The 24,740-nt window shown below is 40.7% G+C and overlaps 1 protein-coding gene across 2 annotated transcripts in view; it reads right to left on the bottom strand.

Moving 5' to 3' along the window:
- Positions 1–22,183, bottom strand: part of b3glcta (beta 3-glucosyltransferase a) — a 99,497-nt gene extending 77,314 nt beyond the window's left edge. For both annotated transcript variants that reach the window (XM_084019140.1, XM_084019139.1), the window contains exons 1-3: positions 22,021–22,183; positions 13,578–13,621; positions 2,220–2,259 (exon numbers count right to left, since the gene is read on the bottom strand). In XM_084019140.1, the coding sequence (XP_083875266.1) occupies positions 2,220–2,259; positions 13,578–13,621; positions 22,021–22,084 (148 nt within the window). In that variant the 5' untranslated portion in view covers positions 22,085–22,183. The remainder of the gene's footprint in view (positions 1–2,219; positions 2,260–13,577; positions 13,622–22,020) is intronic.
- Positions 22,184–24,740: the final 2,557 nt, after the last annotated feature.

Consider the following 24,740-nt stretch of genomic DNA (forward strand, 5'->3'; position numbering starts at 1 on the left):
GTTGCCGAAATGTAAAAAGGTGCAGAATATAAATTCAGCTTAATTGTAAAGTGAGTAATTAGGGGGATGTGGATGAACAGCCAACTGGATTTTAGTCAAATCACACAACGTCGCTGCCTCACATCTTCGTACTGAAGCAGCCGAGCTCGGCAGACAAGATATCAAAACGTCTGAACCAGGATGAAGCTAGACTCTCGATTTAAAATACACTTGGATGAAAAGTTGAATTGAATGACATAAATTATTATTTGTGACGGCAACTCCGAATATAAACAGCAATGTATCTATTGTAATGTTTCCCTCTTATCGCTCGCTGATTCGATTTAGACAGCAACAGGTTTGTGTTATTATGATGTTTTGTGATACGTTTGTTTTTATGCTTCAATATAAACTGATTTAGAGGACTAAGAGATGCGGTTTTGGTGTAATATCGCTATGTTTATGAACTAAATGTAATGTCGAGTGTGTTAAAATTAAGCGTGCTCCTGTCGGCTAACGTTTATGCCAGAAGCTGTGAAGCTACGATACGTTGTGTGGGAAAAAAACAGATTTGTTGATTGTGCTGCGGGAGATTACGCTACGTTCAGTAGGCACTTGGGGCCCTGGGCACTGATGGAGAACATTTTTATAGCACTCATATTTTAACAACGCATTTATGTATCTCTATATTTCTTTTTCCTGGGGCAATTCTGTAGGAGTTGTTCTCCAAGATTTCAACAATCAGTGTTTTTGAAATGTACGATATTGCTTTTTTAAAAACACTAAAACACAATACGCCCTGAGGACTTTTTGTAATGTGATCATGTAGATGCGTAGTGTGTACAAACACTATAAAACGCTTAATTGAGACATCTTTCCATTTCGATTTGGCAGCCTGTTTTCCCTCTAAAGAAATGTTTGAGTGATTACTTCTAATACTTGTTTAAAGGTCACCAGTTCCTCTAAAATAAACAAGCCAGTTATTCCTTTTGCTGTGGTATTGTTAAAAACAATAGGGCGCTAGCCTTTCTTTTATTCATCATCTGAATTCCTGCCCACAAACAATGTTCTCTGTAGGCGAGCGTAGCTTTATTCCTGGTGTGACAAAAGGAATTACTACGGCGGTGCCAGATAGCGAAGCTCCATTTTTCAGATAGCTGTCTGTTTGTATTTCCTCTCTGTGCCGAGATGCCAAATGAGAGCATTATGAAGTTGCTTTTGTGTGCGTTTGCGTCTGTGGTGACCCAGTTGAATGAACAACAGGCAGAGGTCCAGAAAACGGGCTCTAAACTCCTCTGCAGGCTCATGAAAATCACTCTCAGACGGTGATTGTGCGAGCCTCCTGGAGCATGACAGGCATGCATGAGATCTTCCTATTTGCTCTTCTTATGAAATTCCTGCTTGCTGTCAAAATCGATAAAGAGGTGGGACTACATTTATGAAAAATCTGAGGAACTCGAGAAAATTGCATATTCCACGCAGAAATCCTTTTACCTACTTCATTCATCAGCATTTACGATTCAAATATCCGGCTGTCCAACTGTATTCATTTCAAGATTACAATTATATTTCAAGTGGCAACATATCTCAATCCTTTGATCTCACAGTTAAAACTGATGTCATCCAACATTACATATTAGTTCCTCTGATGAAGACATCAAACACAATGTGACTAGAAGCTTTGAACACAGGAACTATCAAAACCAGAAGCAATATCATTGATATATAAATAAATTAATAGGTATATTTATAAACATATCATATATTATAGTCTTTGATTAGTCGAAAAACCACAGTGTAAGTAAAGACATTTACCCAGAAATACATGTATTTTAGTTAATTACAGTATAATGAATAGTGTGTTGCTCCTTTCACTCAAGTCAATATGGCATATTTTATATTTTGATTTCTATAAAGTGACACAATGTTTGCCTCATATTCATGACTATATATAGCTATTGCTAAAATGACAAAAAGGCTAAGCCCACTGGTCTCCCATCTGCAGCCTTTAATTATTAAGAACTGGATGATTATAATTGCAGTAATTTATTTCAGGGCTTCTCCTAAATGCGAGTTGTTATTCCTTATTTCTTAAGCTTCAGTAAGTATTCAACGTGCAGCTCAAATGTGCAGAATATTCATACTGTACGGCTGTGATCTAAATGGTTAGCCATTTATTCTTTGCATATTTTTTATTATTACTTTTCTTATGACTGAAATGAGAAAAAAACAAGACTTACCCAGTTGATTGTTGTGGATGACATGCATTTCATCTTGGCTCTGAAAAGAAAGAAATATTTTTTAATAAGTACAGCAACATGAAGGATCTTCAAACGCATCTCCAAATAAAGACCTTTATACATCCACTTTCATGTTTTAAAAAGAGACAAGAGGGGAAAAAACAACGAATAAATAAAGAATAAGGCTTGTGTGAAAATGCTCATTTTCGGCTAAATGCTCCATTTCTTCTTCCTAATCACTAATTAAGACTTAGTGATACTAATTATGGAAAGCCCTATAGGTTATTTGGAGAAAAAAATGGGTGATGCCTCACGTCATTAGTACTTCCTAATTGTGTGGGTTTTGTGCCTGCAGCATTTAAGCTTTTCTCATTCGGCTCAATTAAGGCGTTCAACGGCGTTCCACCTCCAGAGCTGTCAGCGGACGCAGCAGACCGCGGAGGGACGACTAAATCAAAACTTTCAAGGGCTGTCTTTCTTTCACCTCCATCTTTCTGAGGAAACCTTTCAGTCTTGGGAGGAAGTGAGCCCGTGAGAGATCTGGGGGGTTTCCAGGACCTCAGAATGAGAGCGGCAGAGTATTAATAGATAATGACAAACCGAGGTCTGCTTTGATTTATGACTTCCTCTAGACTAACAATCATTTTACTGGCAAGCTGTTGCAGCCTTCAGAGATCTTAACGAAGTCATAAATTCACCCTCAGTGGGTGTGGTGCAGTGGTTGGAGGGAAGCGCTGTAGTTTGGTGGTAGTTGTGTGAACAAGTAAACTGCTAGATCAGCACATTTGGAGCCATTTGTTATAATAGAAAACAATTCATTTAGCACTTTACTTCCCATGAACAGTTTCCTGTAACTGTCACGAGTAGGGGTGAGTATTGGCAAGAACCTCACGATACGATACGTATCACGATACTTTGGTCACGATACGTATCACGATACTTTGGCCACGATACGTATCACGATATTGCGATATAAATAAAGATGATGTACATCAGATGATATTGATCAGAGGATATTTCAATCAAAACAGCCTCTCTATTTTATTAATTCCCATGAAATTCTGGAATAAATATTGAAAATAAAATCTAATAAAGTCTAAACATGTATCTTTTATTTAAATTGCTCTTTGGAGTTGAAAAATCGATATCTTATTGGGCGGCAAAGTATCGCGATATATTGCCGTATCGATATTTTTACCCACCCCTAGTCACGACTACACATCAGTTATGTTTTGGAGAGCTCATGCTTCTCTCACGTCTTCCTCATCCTCTTTCCTATAAATCAAGTCCTGAATTGAAAGTTCACCATATGCACAGCGATGATTCCTCTTCTGTCTCCGGTCATTTCTTTCAGGTAATCAGAGTTAAAGGCAAATATATGCACAGGCAGACAAGATCATATCAGGGTGATTTAATTCAGTGGGTACAAGACATCAGCTTAATTGGACTCAGTAGCATTAGTCATGCCCGCAAGCTTTCTGTCTCATCTTATCACACACCACTCCTCTGAAATCATTTCCTCAGCTGAAGAGAGAGGGCACCTCGAGGAAAAAAAATTGCACCTCATGAGCCAGGAGAATCGTTATCAGATAATTACTCTAACAAAATCTTTTCAACTTGAACAAATATGATATATAGCAACGGGCAAATATTCATAAAACAACTCTGTCGGGGAGAATGTCGTCGAGTGGCAAGCGCAAAGATTTTCACTCCGCCTCCTTCAGCACAACTCAAACTCTCAGACAGAGAGGAAACAGAAAATCACTGCAGTGTCACTGTCAAAGAAAATGAATCGAGAGCTCCAGTGTGATGAATGGAGTGGTCGCTGAAACTTTACCAATTATATTGATTGTGTGTAACGTGTGCACGTGGGTGTACTACATGAACCGACTGCAGATAAGACCTAATGTTTTATGACAGGATTTAATGAGCCTTTAATGAGAAATCTCTAAATCTGGCCAAACTGTAGACACCCTTACACTGTTATATATCAATGTGGAATGTTCTGGGTATTTCTTTTTTTGTAATGAGCTGTTTTAATATCGGCTGCATTGGGCCCGGAAAAAAAAGGCAGTGCATTTCAATTAGAGCACTATTTTAACACAGCAGTTCCCCCGACAAAATAACACAGGGTCACCTGGCAACACATCATCCAGCAAGGGCCAATCAGTTACATGTAATTAATGACTAATATTATTATTAATATCATTATCTAATCTATAATTATTCATATCTATGGACTGGGCACCCATGTTGCAATACCCACAAGTGGCCACAATGTTAGGCAGCTAGCGCTTTTTTCCACAAGGACGTGCTGAGATCAATAAATCAGATTGATCTAATGGTGAGGATATCTCTATTCATTAACACCTTTCACACGTTTATTGTCCACCGTTGACGCTCACATTTATATTTGATGATGACTGACGGATGATTGCTCACCGTGACGGGAATTCAAGAATGCACTACTCTGGGATCGGATTTCGACCTCTCACACGTCCCCATTTTCAAAACCATCGATTAATTCGACAAAATATCACTGTATTGAAATATTCTAGTGTTATCAATGTAAGTAATTAAACCATTTTTAATTGACAGTAATCTAATATATTATAAAATACATATAAAATTGACACATCACTATGATAAATATATGATCAATAGTTGCTAATGTTATACAGTGTATATTTTTATTATAGATCCAAACCTGGTGAATGCGCTTAAAACTGATATTGGTCAAAAATGCACTTATTGGGCCTTTAACAAAATACCTTTTGCTCCCTCGTCACACTTCAAAAGTCCCTGTAGCAGCGTGACACCAGGGCCACATATCTTTCTCCGGTAAATGAGCCAATATTCTGCGCAACAGTGAACTCAGATCAGGTCCAACATCATTTTCGCCATTACAGACGGATGAATTATTCCCAGCTCACAGAACTCGCCTCTCTTTTTTTTTGGCCTTTTATGCCTCTGCACACAGGTAGCACGTTTAATCCCACCTGACAGCAGGCTGTCAGCCATTTGCAGCGGGAATCAGACACCCATAGGTGTTAAAAGGGAATTGCGATGAGTCTACAACCGTCTACCTGAAGGAGTAGTTTCACCGCGCTTTGAGCGCGTTCGGTCTGCGGCACCTCAGCGTTGATGCAGACAGACAGGGAGATTGTGCCCCGTGCAGCATAGCGGCTACTGAGGTGTACATGTGTAAACTCGTCGAGCTGCTCACCCTAGTTAACGTGAACATTATGGAATGGAGGACACCGGCAAAGACGAGCCTTTGAGCCCTGCCTTTGATTCGGAGGCTCTTCACATAGCTCCTGCCCCGTGCTACATCTCTGGATCCCGAGGGCCCCGACGCTCCACTGATGTCAGTGACCCGTCAGCTCCCATTAGCTTTCTGTTCACTGATGGCAAGAATGATTCAAGGTTGCTGGATTTTATGAGTTTTGACATGTGAGAGAGAAAAAATGTGTGATGTTGAGGAAAGTTGTCCAGAAGGATGTACCTGAGTGGCGAAACACCTTTATTCTTGTTCCCCATCTGTATATTTACATTAAATGAGAATTAAAAATGATTTGTCCATAAAGTGCAAATGATCAGCTTCATTTCGAGGATGCTTTCAGATCCATTCAGCGGTTTAAAGAATTAAAATGCCTTTGCATGCCTCCTCCATGTCAGGGTGCCAACAGAACTGACAGATTAAAATTTCATTCAATAGACATTTTTCATGGCAAAAGCTCTTAGAACGTCTGCTGCCTTTGAACATCAGAAGGCTTTTCTTCGTCGCCTTCTTCTACATTTAGCAAACTTAAATTGGACATTTGGAGACACAAACACACGATAACGGTCTGTCGGGCCTAAAGTCTGAAAAATGGACAAGTTAAGCCGTTTACTTAATGATACTTAACATCTCTCCCATGATGTGCGTGATGATAACATTTACAAGTCATTATCAAGCAAGGACCTCTGTAATTGACTCTTCGATAAGGCTTGCCAGATGTTAGTTACTGTTGCTAAGCCTGTGGAGCCTTACCTTCTTACAGCGGCAGATTAACCACTTGACATTCGTAGTAATATTTTAAACAATATGTGTCCTTGATTTAAGATGCAGCTACATACATACTCATGATATTGAGGTAAAAGATTGAGGCTAACGCATCTAGGACAGTGAGTCAGACTTGCTGAGGATACACACACTGTTTAATCCATTCCTCACTCTCACGCTGGTGTTTTTGGAAAGGCATCCATATCCAAACTCTTTAAACGCTGAGCTCTGCTCTTATGAAGAGCTCCATGCACACTGTGGCACTTTGGCACATGTGGAAGAGCCATAGTTTGGAAGACCTACTCTGCTTAGCTACGGTTGCTAAGCTATGGACAACCCAAATCCTGGGGAACAGTTCATTATAACAACTATCTAAAATAAAATAAAAACTATTTTAAATAGAAAGTAGCTAATTAAGGCAAGCTAACTGTATTTAACTTGAGCCGTTACCCATTTTCAGGCTCATCTCATTAATATGCATCTAAATATATCTTTAATTAACAAGTTTTACAAACTTTGTAACATACGTGTCATGAATAGAGACGCTGGAACAAATGTCAAATTACATCATTGGAATAAAACAAAAAAATATAGTTAAAAAGAATAAGGATCAGTTATCGGCCGTTATTGGTCGTTAGGTTCACACATTCACATTTTTGTCTGGCTGCTGATCGACCGACTGAACGCACCGCTGCTCTCCCCCACTTAGTGAACACAGTCCAGAGTCCGGTGAAAGCACACTCACAGAGAATTATTGGCGACTCTTCTTCAAGGAAGAGGAGTTAACGTCTGCCGTTAGATTTGTCACTAAAAGAAAAGTCACTAGAGGGTTTTAAAAGTGTCCAGAAGTAGCGTGAAAGTTACTAACGCTACTTTACTGCGCAGATAACAAAACACAAACAAATGACATAGTAATCATATGCATCATGTTCAGGTAACTTGAATATGCAGGCTAATTACTTGGCTTCAGATGCCGTTTATAATTGGATGGTATCCATAGCAACAGGCATCATCCTGTCCCCGGTAAAGTAGGTAGCAGTGATCACTGAAGCACGCCTCTATGACCCATCCCAATGATTTTACATGTGTTTGTATGCACAGTGTGCTCTGTGTGAAGAGGCTACAACTTTTTTATTTAACTTTCTCCATCTCCCTTTGTGTCACACACACTTGAAATGGATTTAATGAAGAAAAAAGGCTTTGCTTTATTAATAAATCGAGAATATGAGAATAATGTCACTGCATTTAAATGTCACATTTGCAAGGTAATGTTATTAGCAGGGTCATTTATAATCGGAAAAATATTTTCTTATGATATCCTATTAGTCAAATATCACCTAAAGGTTCATATTAATATTTAAGTAATATTTTTTTCTGAAACATCATTAGCTGAATGACTAATGGCGATAAGTCTCAACACCTGCTCACCACAGATACCTGAATGTGAATTGTTTATCATCCCTGTGACTCAAAATGTTGTGTTTACCTGGATGAGGAAATGTTTTGCAATGGTGTAAATATGCTATTTGTTCCCATTTCCTCAAACAAAAATATGTTTTATTTATCATCTCAAAAGCTCTGATGAAGTTTCTACTAGAATTTATTTCAGAGTTGTGTTATTGTAGAATGTGTTACTCTATCAAATTTGGATTTCTCTCAGTAAAAGGGTTCAACGGGGGCACTCTCGCTTAGTTAGACCACTGCACACAGAAGGATTCAGCTTTTGTTTTTCTAAGCACAGAAAAAACTGTTGCCAACAGAGGCGACCAGACCGCACCAAATTGTTGACAGTGGTCCAAATCTGGTTGCCTGGGGCAACGAGGCAACTGTCAGACCCTGCTGTGTAAGTTATTTAGGGTCACAGTACGCTCCACAGCCTTCACATGAGATGGCGGAGAGATATTTTTCCACCAGATTTTAGCCATTTGGTAACACATGAAAACATCAGTGCAGCTCTAATGCTCTGCTTGCTGGACTATATCTCAGTATTACTGCTTCCTGGCTGTAAACGTGGCTTACCTGAGCCAGGTCAAAGGGCTACAAGAGGATACTGACTGCTATGAAGGGCTGTGTTAAATCTAAAATGACTTATGGTCTGTATAGGATCAATCTAACTCAAAAGAAACTTAAACACTTAAAAGTAAATTCAATTACTGACACTTCAAGAAATATAACAAGGTAATAGAATAAGTTATTTATGTTAATTAAGGGGGTTCATTACTTAGAAATACAAAAACAAATCAATTAAGTTTTCAATTTCAATTAAATTGTTTTTGAGGGCCCGTTACAACACGCTGAAATTAAAAGGATTCCTGGTGGTGGAGCATGGGTTCTCTCCGGGTTCTCCGGCTTCCTCCCACAGTCCAAAGACACGCAGGATGGGTTAATTGATGACTCTAAATTGCCCCGTAGGTGTGAATTGTTGTCTGTCTCTACATGTCAGTCCTGTGATAGGACCCCCGCGCGACCCTGAATACAGGATGAGCGGTAGACGATGGATGTTCTAGTATTTGTCTATGTAATGATGATACAGCCAATCAAATCTCTCCTACAGCAGTAACATCAGCGGCAGAGCAGATGGTTACTCCGACCCAGACAGCACAAGAAGACAACTTCACTTCTTCAATATTTTAATAATGAAAAAACAACTAATTACCACCTCACACTCCGAGCCTCTGCCAACCATTCATTCATAAGTCATAATAACTTGAACTTTGACCACCAAGTTCAAATTGGTTCAACCTCAATTGTGAATGGATGTTTGTACCACATTTGACGACATTTCCCAAAATATCACAAGAATGTGAGGTCATAATGACCTCGACTCCAAAATCTGAAGACAGTCCCTCCAGGAGTGAGATATAACTCAGGAGAATGGCCGGACGGACAGATGGACAACCTGGACGGATAACCCAGCGGGGGAGGAATAATGAGGAAGAAGGTCAAAGACATTTCTTTCACTAGAAAACGAGATAACCAAACGTTTTTGTCCAGTTGCAGTCGAATCTCCAGGAGCACAATGGCAGCGTTTATGCAGATTTGTTATCACGGAAAAACAGAATATTTTCTGCAGAGATAAGGTCACTGCAGAGGAGTTGGAGCATTGATTCAGACATCAGTCACACAGCTCTTCTTAGGTTTGTTTTTCTTTTCAACAAGTGCCCATAGGTAAGGAGCTGCTGGAGAATAGCAAAGGCTTTTATGCATGCCAGAACAGGTGACAGTCTTAACATAAATCTTTACAAATTGATGTTCGGCAGAGAGCACGACAACCTGCAAACAAAAGGGAAGGTTGTATTGTCCAATCAGACACAATGAGTTTAATTGAGTGTGTCGTTAGGGAAGGCAGCGGCTCTTTACCTTCAAGGCCGGTCTTTATGTCAGCAACCGACCACTTAATGATAGAACTCTTCAAAAGGATAGCATTCCTCCTATATGGGTTACACTATCTAGTGTTATTTCGGCATACTTATTTCAGTAAATGTGCTGTTCACCTCCGGCCCAGCCGAAGAGAAAATATTTGTATTATGTAAATGTATAAAGCCCCCATTTAGTCTGGGAACTACACACAATAACTCAATGACTCAAGGATCAGCACTTTAAATTACTTCTGCTGTACTGGTCGTGTTCTTGTGTATGTCATTTGACTGGTTGTTGCTTTCCCCACATCTCAGAACAAGCCTGAAGGCAAAGTCGCCTGTTTCAGCATAAAGCTTCCTGCTTGCAGTGTCTTTTAAAAAGTGTTGCTGTGTCTTGAGAAGACCCGGATGGTGCCAAAGAGACAGAAACATTAATCTGTTGAAGTTGTTCATTGACTTTGCGTGACCCTCAGCAGGAAGTCTGTAAATAATTTCTCACACGGTGGAATCCGTATGCATCCTCTCCCTGATCTCAGTCCTTTGAGTGCATGATCAAGGCACTTCAGCTCAAATTAGCAAACTAGTGGTACACTTGTTGTTCAGGCTCTTTATGAAGCCCTTAAGCGGCAGACGATCACGCTACCTGTGCTCGCCTTCGCCAACTTCTCTGAGTCATTCTAAGTTCAAACTGATGCCAGTCATCAGAAGCTTCAGGCTGCGTTCAAAGGAGGACGAGGAGGGGGGGGGATGCTAAGACTTGTTCTGTATGCGAGCCACGGCCTGCGTTCAAAGACCAGCTCTGAAAAGTACACTTTAATGTTTACTGCTGCAACCATGTTTCCTTCTTTACATATAAGCCTTTTGTAGCAATGTTTTGCAACTACAGTGTATTGATCAAAGCGGAGCAAGTAACTTTTCAAACCCTGCCTGCAAACTGAAACATATCTGATCATCGTCTCCTCCGGAGTGAGGGAGCCAGCTGTAGGCTACAGGGTTGCAGAATGGAAAAATGGATTTATTAATTCTGAATATATCGTTGGAAGTGTAATACTTCTTGCTGCTACTTTGCATTTTAAGATCAGTGTTACCCATAGAACACACACACACACAGAAGCCTCTGCATCTTGCCAGCTCTCTCTGCCAGCTTTTAATCGTGATGGGATGAGCCCAGCTTTAGTCTGATGGGGAATCCTCTCTTATTCGGTGCCATATCTTCAACACTGACCACTGAACCAACAATCGTGTGAAATAAGCTCTGATTAAACAGTGCCTTAAAAGGCACACATTGGTGATTTGGGACATGATGAATGCAGTTTGCATCACTGTATACAAAAGCAAGCTCCAATCTCATAAAGATCCATAAAGTTTTTGCCACTAGTGGATTTTCATATCAGTAAACGGTGGCTGAAGGAAATGTGCATCAAAGAAATCTAACAATCTTTACTTTTGGGGAATATGGGTGGAAATATAAATCATATCATGATTTTTTTCCCCAGGCAGGATTACGATCAACAATCTTCTCACAATTCTTATACATGTGGCTTTTTAAGACTATGTTTGCAACTTACTGAACCGTAAAATCAATTCCCTCCAAAAATATAGCCATACAAGGTAACATAACACTTTTATATTTCTTTAAATATTTACTGGTTACTTTTCCAAAATGTATCAGTTACTTTTTGATATCCATATTGGCAGAAATGAAATCCACCACACAGCTTTTTTAAAACTAAAAGCTGGTTGGCCTGTTACCATTACGTCCTCCTTCCAAACCGGAGAAAAACACCAGGATCAAACGTCAGGGAGGGGCTGAGTTTTCATCAAAACTAAATTATGACTGGTGTGTTTACTGGATGGCAAATTAATCAGCGCACACTAAACCAAATTGCCTCATTAGTTACCATTTGACCAGTTGCTGACAAACAATGTCGCAATTAAAAGGATGTTATGTTCCCGAACAACAAAATATCAATCATGTTTGGTGCCTGAACAACTGAGTTATGGGTGGTGTTGCAAGTTCCTGAAACCAAATAATAGAAATATTGAAATTATTTTGTGAACATGAATTGGAGAGGCAGGAATTGAGCTTATTCGGGATATTTTTGTTGTTGTTGTCTTTTCTCTATAAGGCAGTCGGATGTGATAATGTTAAGCCATTGTGGATCGTGAACCTGCTGATGCGGACCGAGTCCAGGTCTTGTTCCACTTATACTCTGCAGTGTGCTGGAATCACATTTCTCTGGGCCTTATTCTCTTCTACAACTACTTTGTCCTTTTTTACACAAATAAAGATGTATTTTTGATCTGGAAGCGTAGACGTGTATTTATTATTAATGCACTTGGAAATCCTGATTTATTGCAACAAAACCGTTTTAGCTCCACTGAGAAAAGCTCCTACAGCACACAAGTTCATGTTAGAAAGTCAATAATCCTCTGAGTTGCTTTATTCAGCAACTGGTTCACGTTTGAGATAATAAATCAAGTGTGTACACTTTTAGAATCCACTAATTTACAAGCATGTGCTGTAAATTATTATGTATGTATTATGGAAATGACTGCCCAGCCTTTACATAACCAAAAACCACAACTGGAGAGCTTCCATGACCTACAAATTTGTATTCCTCTCTAATTTGTTCATGTTGTTCTTAGGCTCAGGAGATCTAAAAAAGGGGGCAACAACCTGGTTTCCACTTCGGAGGTGGTCTGTTCGTCTGTGTTCTTCAGATATCTCGAGAAGCGCTCGCCCGATCTACTTCAAACTGTGCCGCTCGGCCCACGATGGAGTGCTTTGGTGGGATTAGGGCGCGTTTGATATTAATGACCTTTCAATAAACAGGAACACAGCGCTCTGTGCAGCATTGGGGGGCGGAGCTTCGGGGCTCTGCAGTCCAGCATTTCGTCCACGGTTCACTTTTGCTGCTGGATCCTGGATATGGACTGCTAATGCTACGTGAATACTGGACAAGTTTACAACCAAACTTTTCTTCACTTCGCTGGAGTCAATACATTTAGAAAACACAGGGCATGATGGGAGACAAACTACCGCCTGTGGTAACCAGGCAACACCATGAGCTCTATAAAACACTCGCAATCACACGACTCAGTATAGATGTATCGTTAGGACTTTACACAAAAATGAACCCCGCTCTAATAATGTCTTTTCCCCAGCACATTATTTCTGAATCCTGAATTCCACTCTTGCAAAAACACTCTTCTTTTTTCATTCCTTTAATGGGTTTCTGGTGACATTTAAAGCTTTGTTTTATCACTCGTCACTCTGAGAGGCAGCTGCCCCTAATTGTTCTGTGATAGAAAAAAAAAAAAACTTTTGTTTGTGTGAAACTGTTCTTTGACTGAGTATCCCTGAAAGGCACACTGATAATATGATAATTATTTTAAGGGAAGACTACATGCTTCAGCAAACATTTTTTCGTTCAAATTATCTTTTATCTATTATGCTTCTCATAAATGCGAATCTAATAGAATGAATTGCTTCAGGATGTTTCTTTTGTACTTCACTGCAGAACAAAATCCACTTTATATGAGAAAAACAGAAACGTGTCAAAGAGAAAGGGGTGAAACTCGCTGAATGTCTCCAGGGAGAGCAGCGGTCGGCATCAGGAAAAACAAGAGTAATTTCCCTTTTCTGTGATGCTAAGCACCTCTGCCGTGAGACTTACTGTCAACATCTTCTCACACCAATGACAAGTGGAGCAACTGCAGACGTAGAAAATGCAACAGCAAGAAAATCATCTCGCACTTTCAGGAAATGGTTTCGTATTGTGGAGTAAACTGTATTTTTCCCCCACAGTCGTTAATTTCAGCTGGTCGTGTAATTAAGGCTCTAATAGAGGTGATGAATGATTACCTATAATTATCAAGAAACTAGGACACGTGCAATGGTTCACACCAATCTGCACACAGGAAATAAAGAGTGTCAACTGTTTTTCTTACCTGTGAGCCTTTTCCTGAGCTTCCAGCAGAAAAGTTAATATGAACTGTAAGAAAAGAAAGAGAACAATGTTTTAGACCAACAGCGATGAATCCTTTCAGGCCATCCAGAAGCTGCAGTTCACAGTCAGGGCGAAGCGACGTGTTTCAGGTTCAAAACAATAACTCAGAGCCTAATTCCTTCGTGAGGTTAATGTTGGATCTCTGAGAGCACCATTCATCTATTCAAGTTTATAATTGGAGACTAGAGAGCTTCTGGCCAATTAAATTGCCATCGATTCCGAGATGAGAAAATCTTCTCAGGAAGATTCCCAGGATTTCAAATCAATACATCAAAAACCAGCGGTGTCTTTGAGAGTGAACGTACACTGCCATTTATATCAAAAACCGCAGTACAACACCCGTCGGCTTTAAATCGGACTTTGATCAGGTGATAAAACCAAGATATCGTTACATTACCTCCTCTGACCCGCAGCGGTGGTCGTTAGAGGGAGAGAGCGTTGATTAAAACCTAAAAGTACATCTTTTCGAGGAACAATTCAGCTGGAATTCCATCTAGAGTCTAACAAAAAAAGTCCAATATTTTAAAAGCACCATAAAATAGATTGATAGATCTAACGTCTGTGACTTTGCTTTCATGACTCAATCTGCAGTAATTTGGTCAGATACAAATTCCATTGCAGGGGGAAGCCTCTTCTTAAATTATTCAAAGAGCGGATTTAACTTCAAAACACTGTAAAGCCTGGAGTGAAGCCACCAGTTCAGAACAAACGAACAGTGTAATAAACCTAATTATTTTAGTCATGAAAGCACAAAAAACAACAACAACAATGGACTCAAGCCAGTTTTCACGCCGTCCAAATGTGCCAACCAGGCCAAAGGAATATTATGTTTGCTTGTTCCTTTTAAAGACGAGATGCAGAAAACACCCACTGAGGTTAGGATATAGATGGTTTGATTACAGATCCATGATTTCATTTTTATTTATTTTTTTTACATTTATTTTGTTTGTTGCTTCAAGAGGACACTGTTCACTGCAGCTTCCTGACTGTTTGTGAGACGAGGGCAGCTCAGAAAATGTCACCAACAGAGAAAGTGACGAGACAAATGAGCATATTAACCAGGGTGCCTGGAAATAATTAACAAACTGAGAAAAGTGGCATCTCATTAATAATGTCACCTATTTCATATCTATTATAATAAATGATATCAGTAATTATATAATTAATAATAGTGTAAACATCATTGGCTATTTAATAAATTCTCTTTATTATTATCTAAGATCTAAATGTTTAAGCCAATATGTCATAAAAGCACTCAGAATAATACATTTTTTAAAAATATTAATAAATTCTTTCTTATCAACTGCCACTTCTAAAAAGTGTCATGTTTCTTCTAAATACAACACGATGGCTGCCAAAGAAAAGAAAAGCCTGTACTCGCTGATAAAAGGAGGAACTAATAAGCATTTGCATTACACGGCCTCCTTTTTAAAATCAGCAACAAAATTAATTAGCAAAACAAAATTTAGGCTGAAGAAGACATTATTATGTATTTTCCATGAATCCTAATTGCTATGTGGCGTTCACAAACTAATAATAAAATAATAAAATCCGATCCAGCAGATCAGAAGTTACGACTACACCGTCATCTGGCATCCCAGTTTCGGACGGCATTAAAAATGCAACATTTGCCGTGAAACGAAGCTTCCTGCAGGAATATGTTGAACACAATGCATTCTGCTACAGATGCTCGAACCCTGCAGCTTTTTATGTCTCCCCCAGGAGAGGGAGAGACACGGAATGGGAGAGGCAAAGGGGGGGAGTAACTCCCCACATAATATCGGGAGCACCTCCATCTCATCTCTTCAGCATAATCAACTCTCGTTTCCAACCATGTTTCCAATTGAGCTGCACCGAGGGGAAACTTGCTTGCTTTTATTTCAGAAAAACCTCCAAATCACTGTGTATGCTGAATGCCCCGACTGGTTTAGCTGAATGCTTTTCAACAAGCTTCTCAATATACATTGTCTTTGTAATAATAGCAGACGTCTGATTCAATGAATCAGGTCGGTGTGGGTGAACAGGACCACAATTCCTCATTCCGCCATTTACATCTACTTGTCTTCAACGTAACAATCTTGATGGATTCCTGCTCATTAAGCAATGATGTGCTTGTTTGATAGGTCGGTTGTTTGGTTGGTATTTAACGGAACGTTCTGTGTCGTTCAGGATTTAATGGCATTTACAGTGGGGGTGCAAATAAATGGAGACACCACACCAAAGTACTTTAAATGGAATTGCACATTTGACACTATTCACATGAACAAAAGGTGCTACGGAGGTGTATTATATGAACTTGAATGCTAATTAGCAGCTTTAAAAGGGGCTCTGATAATCACCACGTCCATGTGTGAGTGTTTTAAAGCCAAGTGAGACAACTGTAGCTGCACTGGCCAGGAAAAAGTTATTTCATATGGCAAAGACATTAAAATCTAAATCACCAGAGGCGATACAATATAATTGGGATTTTCCACATTTTGCAATATTCTGAATGTTGTGATTTATTGCAGATTTTCAACTGCAAATTATGCAGTATACATCTGTTTTGTCAGTCAAGAAGCCTGACCAACACTCCATCTTTGTTTTAATCAATGACTCTTCCCCAAAATATAGCAATACAGCAAAAATATCACGATACAATGTAGCATCGATTTTCCCCACAGCCCCTAAAAAAAATCAGGTTGGCTTGAAGATGCTGATATTCATAGTGGAGCTTCCATCCAGACCAATGCACAAACATCCCAACGTGGAGATTCCACTCTTACCAGCCTCTTCTAAAGGCAGACAGCAGCTGGAGTTCATACAGCAGAAACCAAATGAGAGCTAAAAGCCAAGCCACTGGTGGTGACAAGGTGAACTCAAATGGGATTCTCATGTTGTCTTGTTTCTCCCATTAAGGTGTGTTGAAATGTTGATTTTCATCTTGCTTTATTCATGCAAATTTGATGTCCGCAGAGTTTTTTTTCCCCGGGCCGCTTTCGCCACAACAAGAGTGCCGAGCAGTGATGTTGGCTGCAGCTGTTAGCTAACTAACCGTGGCTTCAACCCAGCGTACCGCGGAATAACATCCATTTTGGGTGATTCTGTGGTTCCAGGGCCAATGTTTAGTGCCAATGCAGGAAGCAGTTTGCTTTATATAAACTGGAAGTGTAGCAAGAAAGACTTTGATGCAGCCGACAGGCACAAATGTTGCATTTACGTTTGCCTTTTCTATTTTAACCTTGTGACGTTTCCTGACCTCGACCATACCTGCTTACTGTGCAGGTATTGCAGAAAGCGAGCATTTTGAAAATGTTGGGATTAGATGAAAGAAACGAGACAGTGTCATTGAACCTATTCTGGGTTCTGCAGTATATGGATACTCTCGTCTAGAGATAGCGCTCATGCCTCTGACAGTGTGGGAGCTCAGACTCGGACTGATCTCAAAACTTATCAAGGAGTCCAATTCTTTCTGCTATGACCCCTCTCAGCTTTATTCTCGTCTAAGGAGTCCCTCCGCTCAATGAGAAACACTTTGAACTCACACAGACCTGTCTTAACCTCAATTTGAGTTGCATAAATCCTAGTCTGTTTGCTTCTTTCCAGTCCGAGCACATTTTAAGAAGTATGGTATGTCAGGGTTTGCTATTTTTTGCACTCTATGTTCCCTAATTATCAAAAATGCAGCTTTAACCTGTTGTTTATTGTTGGTGATCACAAAATGTGGATCCCTCTTTCTATAATTATTTCATGGATAAACACTTTGCGGAGACAGAGGCAGCAGCAGACCCGGTTATAATAAGGGTAGCTCCTCAAAGAGCAGGCACAGATGGCACACAGTTTGCGCTGCACATACAATTGTAATAATGCATCTGATTTGTATGTTAGGGGTGAAGGAAGCACAGGATTCATCTGGCATTGTGTCATATTGAATCTAAACTTTTTATTTCCACTCAAGGGCCGCCAGCAGCCAACTAGAATGCATTCTGGTGACTCCTGACCCAGTTTTATATCTCTATTCAGTTCTTTTGATAGTTTTTTTTTTATGCTTGATATGCGGCATCTTCCTTCTGAATCAATCCTCTGTTTATTCCTATTTAAATGCATCAGTAATCAGTTTTGACCAGGTGATTACATTATATATCACAATATATTTTCAAAATGTTTTAATGGATACAATTATCACATAGTTTTGGCTGATCCAGGAAAAGTAAATACCTGAAAAATCAAAGTACTTGATCCCATTGATGCAAAAATTGCATATTCTGATAGAAAGAGATTCTGGCCTCTTCCCCCCCGGGTTCTTGATCCATTTGAGCGGACTCCTTTCAGTGTGTGGGAGTCACTGAAGCCCTTTTCAATCTCAGAGCTCCTCACCCTCTCGCCCACAGCGAGGCCTTCCAGCGAGCAGAGAAACCTCAACGGGGCTCTTCGTATCCGTGATCTCAGTCCTTCAACTACCCAAAACTACTACGAGCAGCTGGCGGTCAGAACCTAAGACGAGCTTTGCTCTGTGACGGAGCTCTTTCCTTCCCATCAATCTCACAATCCTTACTGTCACTCCTGAATGAGCCTCGGTGATGGAGGGATAAAATGTCAATCTGTAACTCTCCAGATGTTCAACCTTCATTTAAGATGACAAAGCAGCAATAACCTTTCAGGCGTTGTTTGTTGGTATGCAATGAAACTGTCATCGACCAACAAACCAACCGAGTGTTTTACTTCAGTGATAAATTGAGACCCAACAGGTGCAAAGGAACATTTCTCTGTCGCAGAGAATGAAGATCATTTCCCCACGCTCACATAAGAACAGCGTTAAAAACGGCTTTAAACATCAACGCCCCACTTCACGTACAGTACTTACTCCGTCCCAGATGTTGTACATCATTGTCGTACACAACAGAGTCTCACGGCAGGTTGAGGGATATTCAGCAAAAAAACAACGCCATCGGAAAGTCAATCGGGATCCTTTTTCATGGTGGACTCACAGATTAATGCATCCACGTGCCAGAAGTAGTGACGTAGCATTAAATATTGAAAAAGACTACAAATAGTGAGTGCTGTACGTACTTCTTCTAAGCCCAACCACAACGTTTTCTTTAAACCTAAATGGTAAAGTTGCAATGCTTCCATTTGAAATGCATTCAGTGGAAAATTCAGGTCCATGCACACGAATCACTCAATTTCCAGAATTGCCGCAACACTGTGTTGCTCTGCATCAACAACCACATGCAGACCAGAGAGCCACAACAGGAAGGCGGCCCACGCGGACTCACAAAGAGAGCTGAAGGTGAGGTGTTGCTCCCCATCCCGACCGCTCCGGTGCACATCAGACATGACAGTCTGCTGAAGCCTCATGAACAACATCATTGAGAAACAGCAGAGGTGGCACCCTAATGTCACCAAACTGGACGCTCTCCAGACCGCGGCTGTGCCTTGATGTTGGGTCGATGAATATTACATACAGCAGTCTGATGCCCAACTAAACATGCTGGACTGTATGTTATATGTCATAACCACACGCTTGCATAGCAGCTCTGAATTATACGTTTCTGCTCAATATGCAACATCTTCAGGAAACCAGAAATGCAACTTTCACCCTTATCCAGACACTAAACCCGGATTAAAACCAGTTTTGGCCTGCAAACATAAATTGTGGGTGAAAGATGATGTGTGACATCTTTTCCTGCACATAAATTAAAGTCTAATGTAACTACAGAAGCAAATCTAAAAGAGTGACAAATTGTAGGTTAAAAAGTAATTATGGACATTTGAGAGAGACAAAGGTCAAAGGTCATATAGCGTGGCAAAAAAAACCCAGATGCTCTGTATGAAGATGAAGATTATGCAGCTTCCAAACGATAGAGGAGGTCTAATATTCCCCACATATTCTATATTATAATTGGGCCTGCCACAGTCGAATTATTCATGAAAGGGTTCACTGCTATCACAACCTTTTGAGGCCTGGGAATGTGGTGCCTTTGTATTGATAGGAGAGCTCACAAGTGCCAAGAGACCACGCTCTAGGGCAGGCGTGCTCAACCGGCGGCCCGCGGGCCAACTCCAGCCCGCCAATCGAGTTTCACCGACCCGCCGATCAATTCTATTTACAAATAAATACAAATTAAAACCCGAAGGGGAAAAAAACCCCTGCAAATAACGGACATTTAGTGTGCCGTTAGCATCTTGGTCCTGAGAAACGTTATCTCATTTCACTGTGTAGCATGTATATAGATGGCATGATGATAAAATGCGACCTAACTTGAATAAATAATATAACAGATCATAGATATAGAACAGTATGGCAGAGAGACAGGCGAGGTGGAAGCAGCAAGCTACTTAGACCACCAAGGTAAAAGTGAGATACATCTATTATATTGTAATTCATTCCCATGCATGCTGATCAGTCATCTCAGTCAGCATCTCCTCGTGCACACGCATGCAGGAGTGACACTGAGTTACTATGGTTAAGTGCATGCCCTGTGTCTCAGAAACTTTCTGTTAATAAACCATTCGCGATGCATACTTGGTTTTTATAGCCGTCTCAATCTAATTAAGACGAGTGCAGGTGGCGGTTTCTTGACTGCATCCAAAACTTTAGGTGGTGAAGAATGGAGGTCCTGAGTTGTTAAATAAACTTATTTTCCTTGCAAGAAAATGCATACTTTTTAATTGGATCCAAGAAAAAAAAGTCATGAATAACATTGGTAAGGCCATGGTAGAAAGAAATCTTCAGAGTACCTCCCGTGGAAAGACTCCAAACTAGTCTGCCAAAAAGAAAAGGGAAATGAGAGCAGCTTCAGAAACGTATGGCAGCCACTGATAAATCACTAACCCGGTGGTGGAAGTGACTTAATTCAATGAAGACGGGGACTCCAGAGGTCCAGAGGGCCTTCTACAGTACACTTAGTATGGAAACAACCATGTGTTACTGTGTGGAACAGTTTGCACATGCATGTAAAATGTATCTTTCAATGATTAACATGGGTTTATGAGCCTGAAGGCATCATTACGCCCCATAATCTTTACAAATAATTATTTTTAACATTTCATAAATGTAGAATTTCCTGATTAATAAAGCATTCTTCTTGATTAGAAAAAGAAATAACCCGATTATACTTCTGTAGGTTGAATCCAATTAATAATGAATCGTTGTGACCGATAGTGATATAGATTCTTTGAGTCTGTTATTAGCCTGTAACATATCTGTTTACTCTCTGGAACATGACATTATTATTCCCAATGTTATTCACCACGGCAGGTGTTGCACTCTCTTTCAGTATTATATCAATAATATATATATATTTTTCTTTTTTATTACAGGAGACAATTTTCAGTCCCGGCAAAGCCAGGCAGAGTCTCCTGCACCCAGCATTTATCTCACACTGTGCAGGAGGACGTCCACATGGTACACAAGGCCAATGTATTATCGGTCACTCACTGGGATTCTCTCCACAGCTACAGCTGCAGCCCCACACACACACACACACACACACACACACACACACACACACACACACACACACACACACACACACACACACACACACACACACACACACACACACACAGTGCTGCAGCCCGATGTACTCTGTATGTGCACAACATATGCATGGACACGCTGCACGTATAGATCCCTATTCTAAACACAGCATGCAATGTAGTACCTGGAGTCGTTCCAGCCTGCTTCTTATTCTTGTGAAATTTAATTCTCATGAAATATTGGATATTTGGGCCATTCGTTTTTGTTCCAATTAAGCAATCAATTGCATGGGAGGTAAAGGAAAACTGTAATGAAGCACATGCTCCTAACGTTTTAATCCAAGTACAATGAGACCTCTCACTGTGTGGATAATGTGATTTCTATGGCAAATAAAGGAGGAATACATTCGTGTGTATGTCCCTGCGTGTGTTGCTTAGTCCCTGCTGCACACCCAGACAAGACGGGGAGAAATGGGAGTTGGTGAAGTAGCTTTAGCCGGAGGTTGCGTTGCCTGACTCCGTGTCAGGAAGCAGCCACTTAACGCCGCTCTGGGACCAGATTCTGACTTTCAAACGTGTTCCTGTGATCGACTCTCGTGTAAAACTTAAGTCGGAAGTGTGCACGAGCCCACATGGCAACCAGCGGGAGCAACCAAAAAAAAAAAAAAAACGCCTTTCAACTCCTCGGGAAGTTGAGGCGAATCTCGGCTCCGCACTTCTCCAACAGTTGATACTAAGTCGCAGCTCGCCTCTTGGACTCGGCGCTACATTGTCGCTTCTTTGGCTAAAACGCCGAGCTTCACCCCCTGAACGCAGCAGCACCCACCGTTAACAGGGTGTCGCTGCGCCCCTCACAGCTGTGCGGTGCCCCCACCCCCCCCCCCCCGCTGACACCGGCGTTAGAAAGTGAAGTGAGTACTTACGGAGGGAGAGGAAAATCAAACAGCCTGCCACTTTGTGAGCGACGTGAGGCTTGTTGGACAGCATCCCGGGAGAGTCCTGCGAGCGGCGGAGGCGGCGGCGGGGGAAAGCTGCCGGTGCATGGGCTTTCTGACAGTGTTCAAAAAAACAACGGGGCTTTTCCTTTTCACAGTTTCACGGAAAACGGGGAGTGGGTTTGTGTGCTCTGCGAGGAGGCATCCCCGTTTACTTGCACGAGGCTCAGGCGCGCCCTCTGCTGGCTGGACGGAGGACGTCACATCGCTGCTGCGTTCATGTGCTTCTGTAAAACACTTCTGTTTTTTCAGCCTGCAGTTTGGTCACACTTTGCAATTTACATAGTGAGAACTTTAATAGGGTTAGCAGCTGGTGTTCAAAAAATATAACTTTATTGAACAATTACTTTGTTTGGTTGATGAACTGCTTGGTAAATCATGACCACCTTCACCGTGACATGTCCTGTTTTGTCTAAAACTCTAATATTCAATATATAAAAGCAGCTAATCACCACAATGGAGAAGTTACAACCAGCAAATGCTTGGCCTTTCAGTTTGAAAAATGACTTAATCTAGTAAAAAAAAAATAGTTGCAGATTAATTTCCTGCCCACAAACTCATAGAACATTCCCCATGTTAATATATAAATATTTTTGGTAATTTCACTAAGGCTAACTGTTCATATGGAGCCTATGTAAATATTATCTCACCACATGATCTTAATGCCGTTTCAAAGACCAGGCTGCCACGCTGCTAAACCACCATACGAGAATCAGCCTCAAACACCATCTGTGATGCAAAGTCCTCCTCCGGCGGTGCCAAATCAGGAGGAACAATACAAAGGACAAAGCCATAAAGTCCTGAGCTTTCGGGAAAAAATAAATAAACATTTGGTCTTGGTGCAGCAGGGAAGGCACAGGTGTATATCTGCAGTAATGAACAGGGGCTCCTAGTAAGCCATGCCAGTGGGCCCTAAATGGGAAGTCACCATCATTAATGGTATAAACAACACCTGTGCTTTTCAAGTCAGACTGAAAAAGTCCAGCGAAAGCTCACAGTTTATGTTCCCGACAGAGGAAGTGTAGACCGGCTGTACTGAACAGTTTTAATGATTTAACCTCGCTGGCTTCCAGTTAGAAACCGGCTCAGCTGGACAGCGTGTTTGGGGAAAGAAACAACTTTTTTTCACCCACATATTCTGATGAAACACCCACTCTTATGATGGCGGATTAGACCTGATTCTCAGACATCTGAGTTAAGGTGTACTTAGAGTGGACTTGCACCTTTATCATTCCCATTAGACAGTGATTACATAATGTATTCCCAGCATAACTTCAACCTGAGCAGGGGCCTAATTAACCACAAATCTCTTTTTCAGCTATTTTGCATGTCGGCTTACTCGCCTGAATTTAACTGAAGCATTCCTCAGTTACAGCTGAAGCTGCAGGATAAAAGTTCAGTCGTGTCTTTTTCACAGATTTGTTATGAGATACATCATTTGGAAGGGAATGTTTTTTTTGTTTTTTAAGGGATGTAAAGAAGCTGAGAGCTTAATGATCCTGTTGAAATGAGAGAAGTGTCTCAGCCCTGACCAAAGTGGTGGCTTATGCTTTAAAATGATAGAAAAGGAACATTAAAGAATGTGCAATACAATCAATTTCTTCTTCTTCTTCTTCTTCTTCTTCTTCTTCTTCTTCTTCTTCTTCTTCTTCTTCTTCTTCTTCTTCTTCTTCTTCTTCTGCTTCTGCTTATTATTATTATTATAATTATTATTAGTCCCAACAAACCCTGAAAATGAGAAGATGGCGATGGTTTGGGTTTATATAATATCACTAACATTGAACTTTTGTTTAGTGTTGATGTGGCCTTTGTTCCGGTAACATGGGCGTTCCACTTCCACTGCTTTATAATTTGTTTTCTGTTCCCTGGATTTTTCGATTCCTGCCGTTGCAGAAACAACATTTCCAACATCCTGTGAAGGCAGCATGCTGCACTTTGACAGATCGGTCCAGATTTGTGACTAAGTCTCTCCCACGGCCAGAAACAAGAACATCAAGGCAGCGTCACCCAGGATGCTTCTCCACTGACAATGAAAGGACACATTTGTGGACAGTGATGGTTGCTTGATTTTACAGAAACACAGTCAGATTTTGTGGTTCGTGTCTGCTGGAGAAAGAAGAAAAGTGTCTGCAGTTCACTGTCACTGAAGCAGATCTGTGTTTGGGCTGAAGAAAGCCTCGGCTCCGTGCTTCTGGACACCTCCTTAATAATTGATAATCTGCAGAAAACTAACATTGTAATTAACAACGTACTTTTATAGCCGGATTGTAACTAAATCATATGGCTTGTGGGTAGCTGTGACCTATAATTAAGATGTTTCCCACCCTTTGAAAACGACCGTTCTCTCCCTCCCTCTAGGAACTCATATTCACTGAGCATTCCTGCATCATTAAGAGCTTGCATTTTTGTGGGCAGTTATGTTATGGAGTTGTGCTTATAGTTGCTGTAATCAAAAAATAAATGTGGCGTGTATTGCCTCCGCCAGAAAGTGTTGTTTGTTAACATGAAATTGCACAGGCTCATACTTTTTGAAGATAAGGAGGTGTGTGTGTGTGTGTGTGTGTGTGTGTGTGTGTGTGTGTGTGTGTGTGTGTGTGTGTGTGTGTGTGTGTGTGTAAAAGGGATGAGGTATTACAGCTTTTCTGCAG

This window comes from Eutrigla gurnardus (assembly GCF_963514095.1).
Source record: "Eutrigla gurnardus genome assembly, chromosome: 10".
NCBI lineage: Eukaryota > Metazoa > Chordata > Actinopteri > Perciformes > Triglidae > Eutrigla > Eutrigla gurnardus.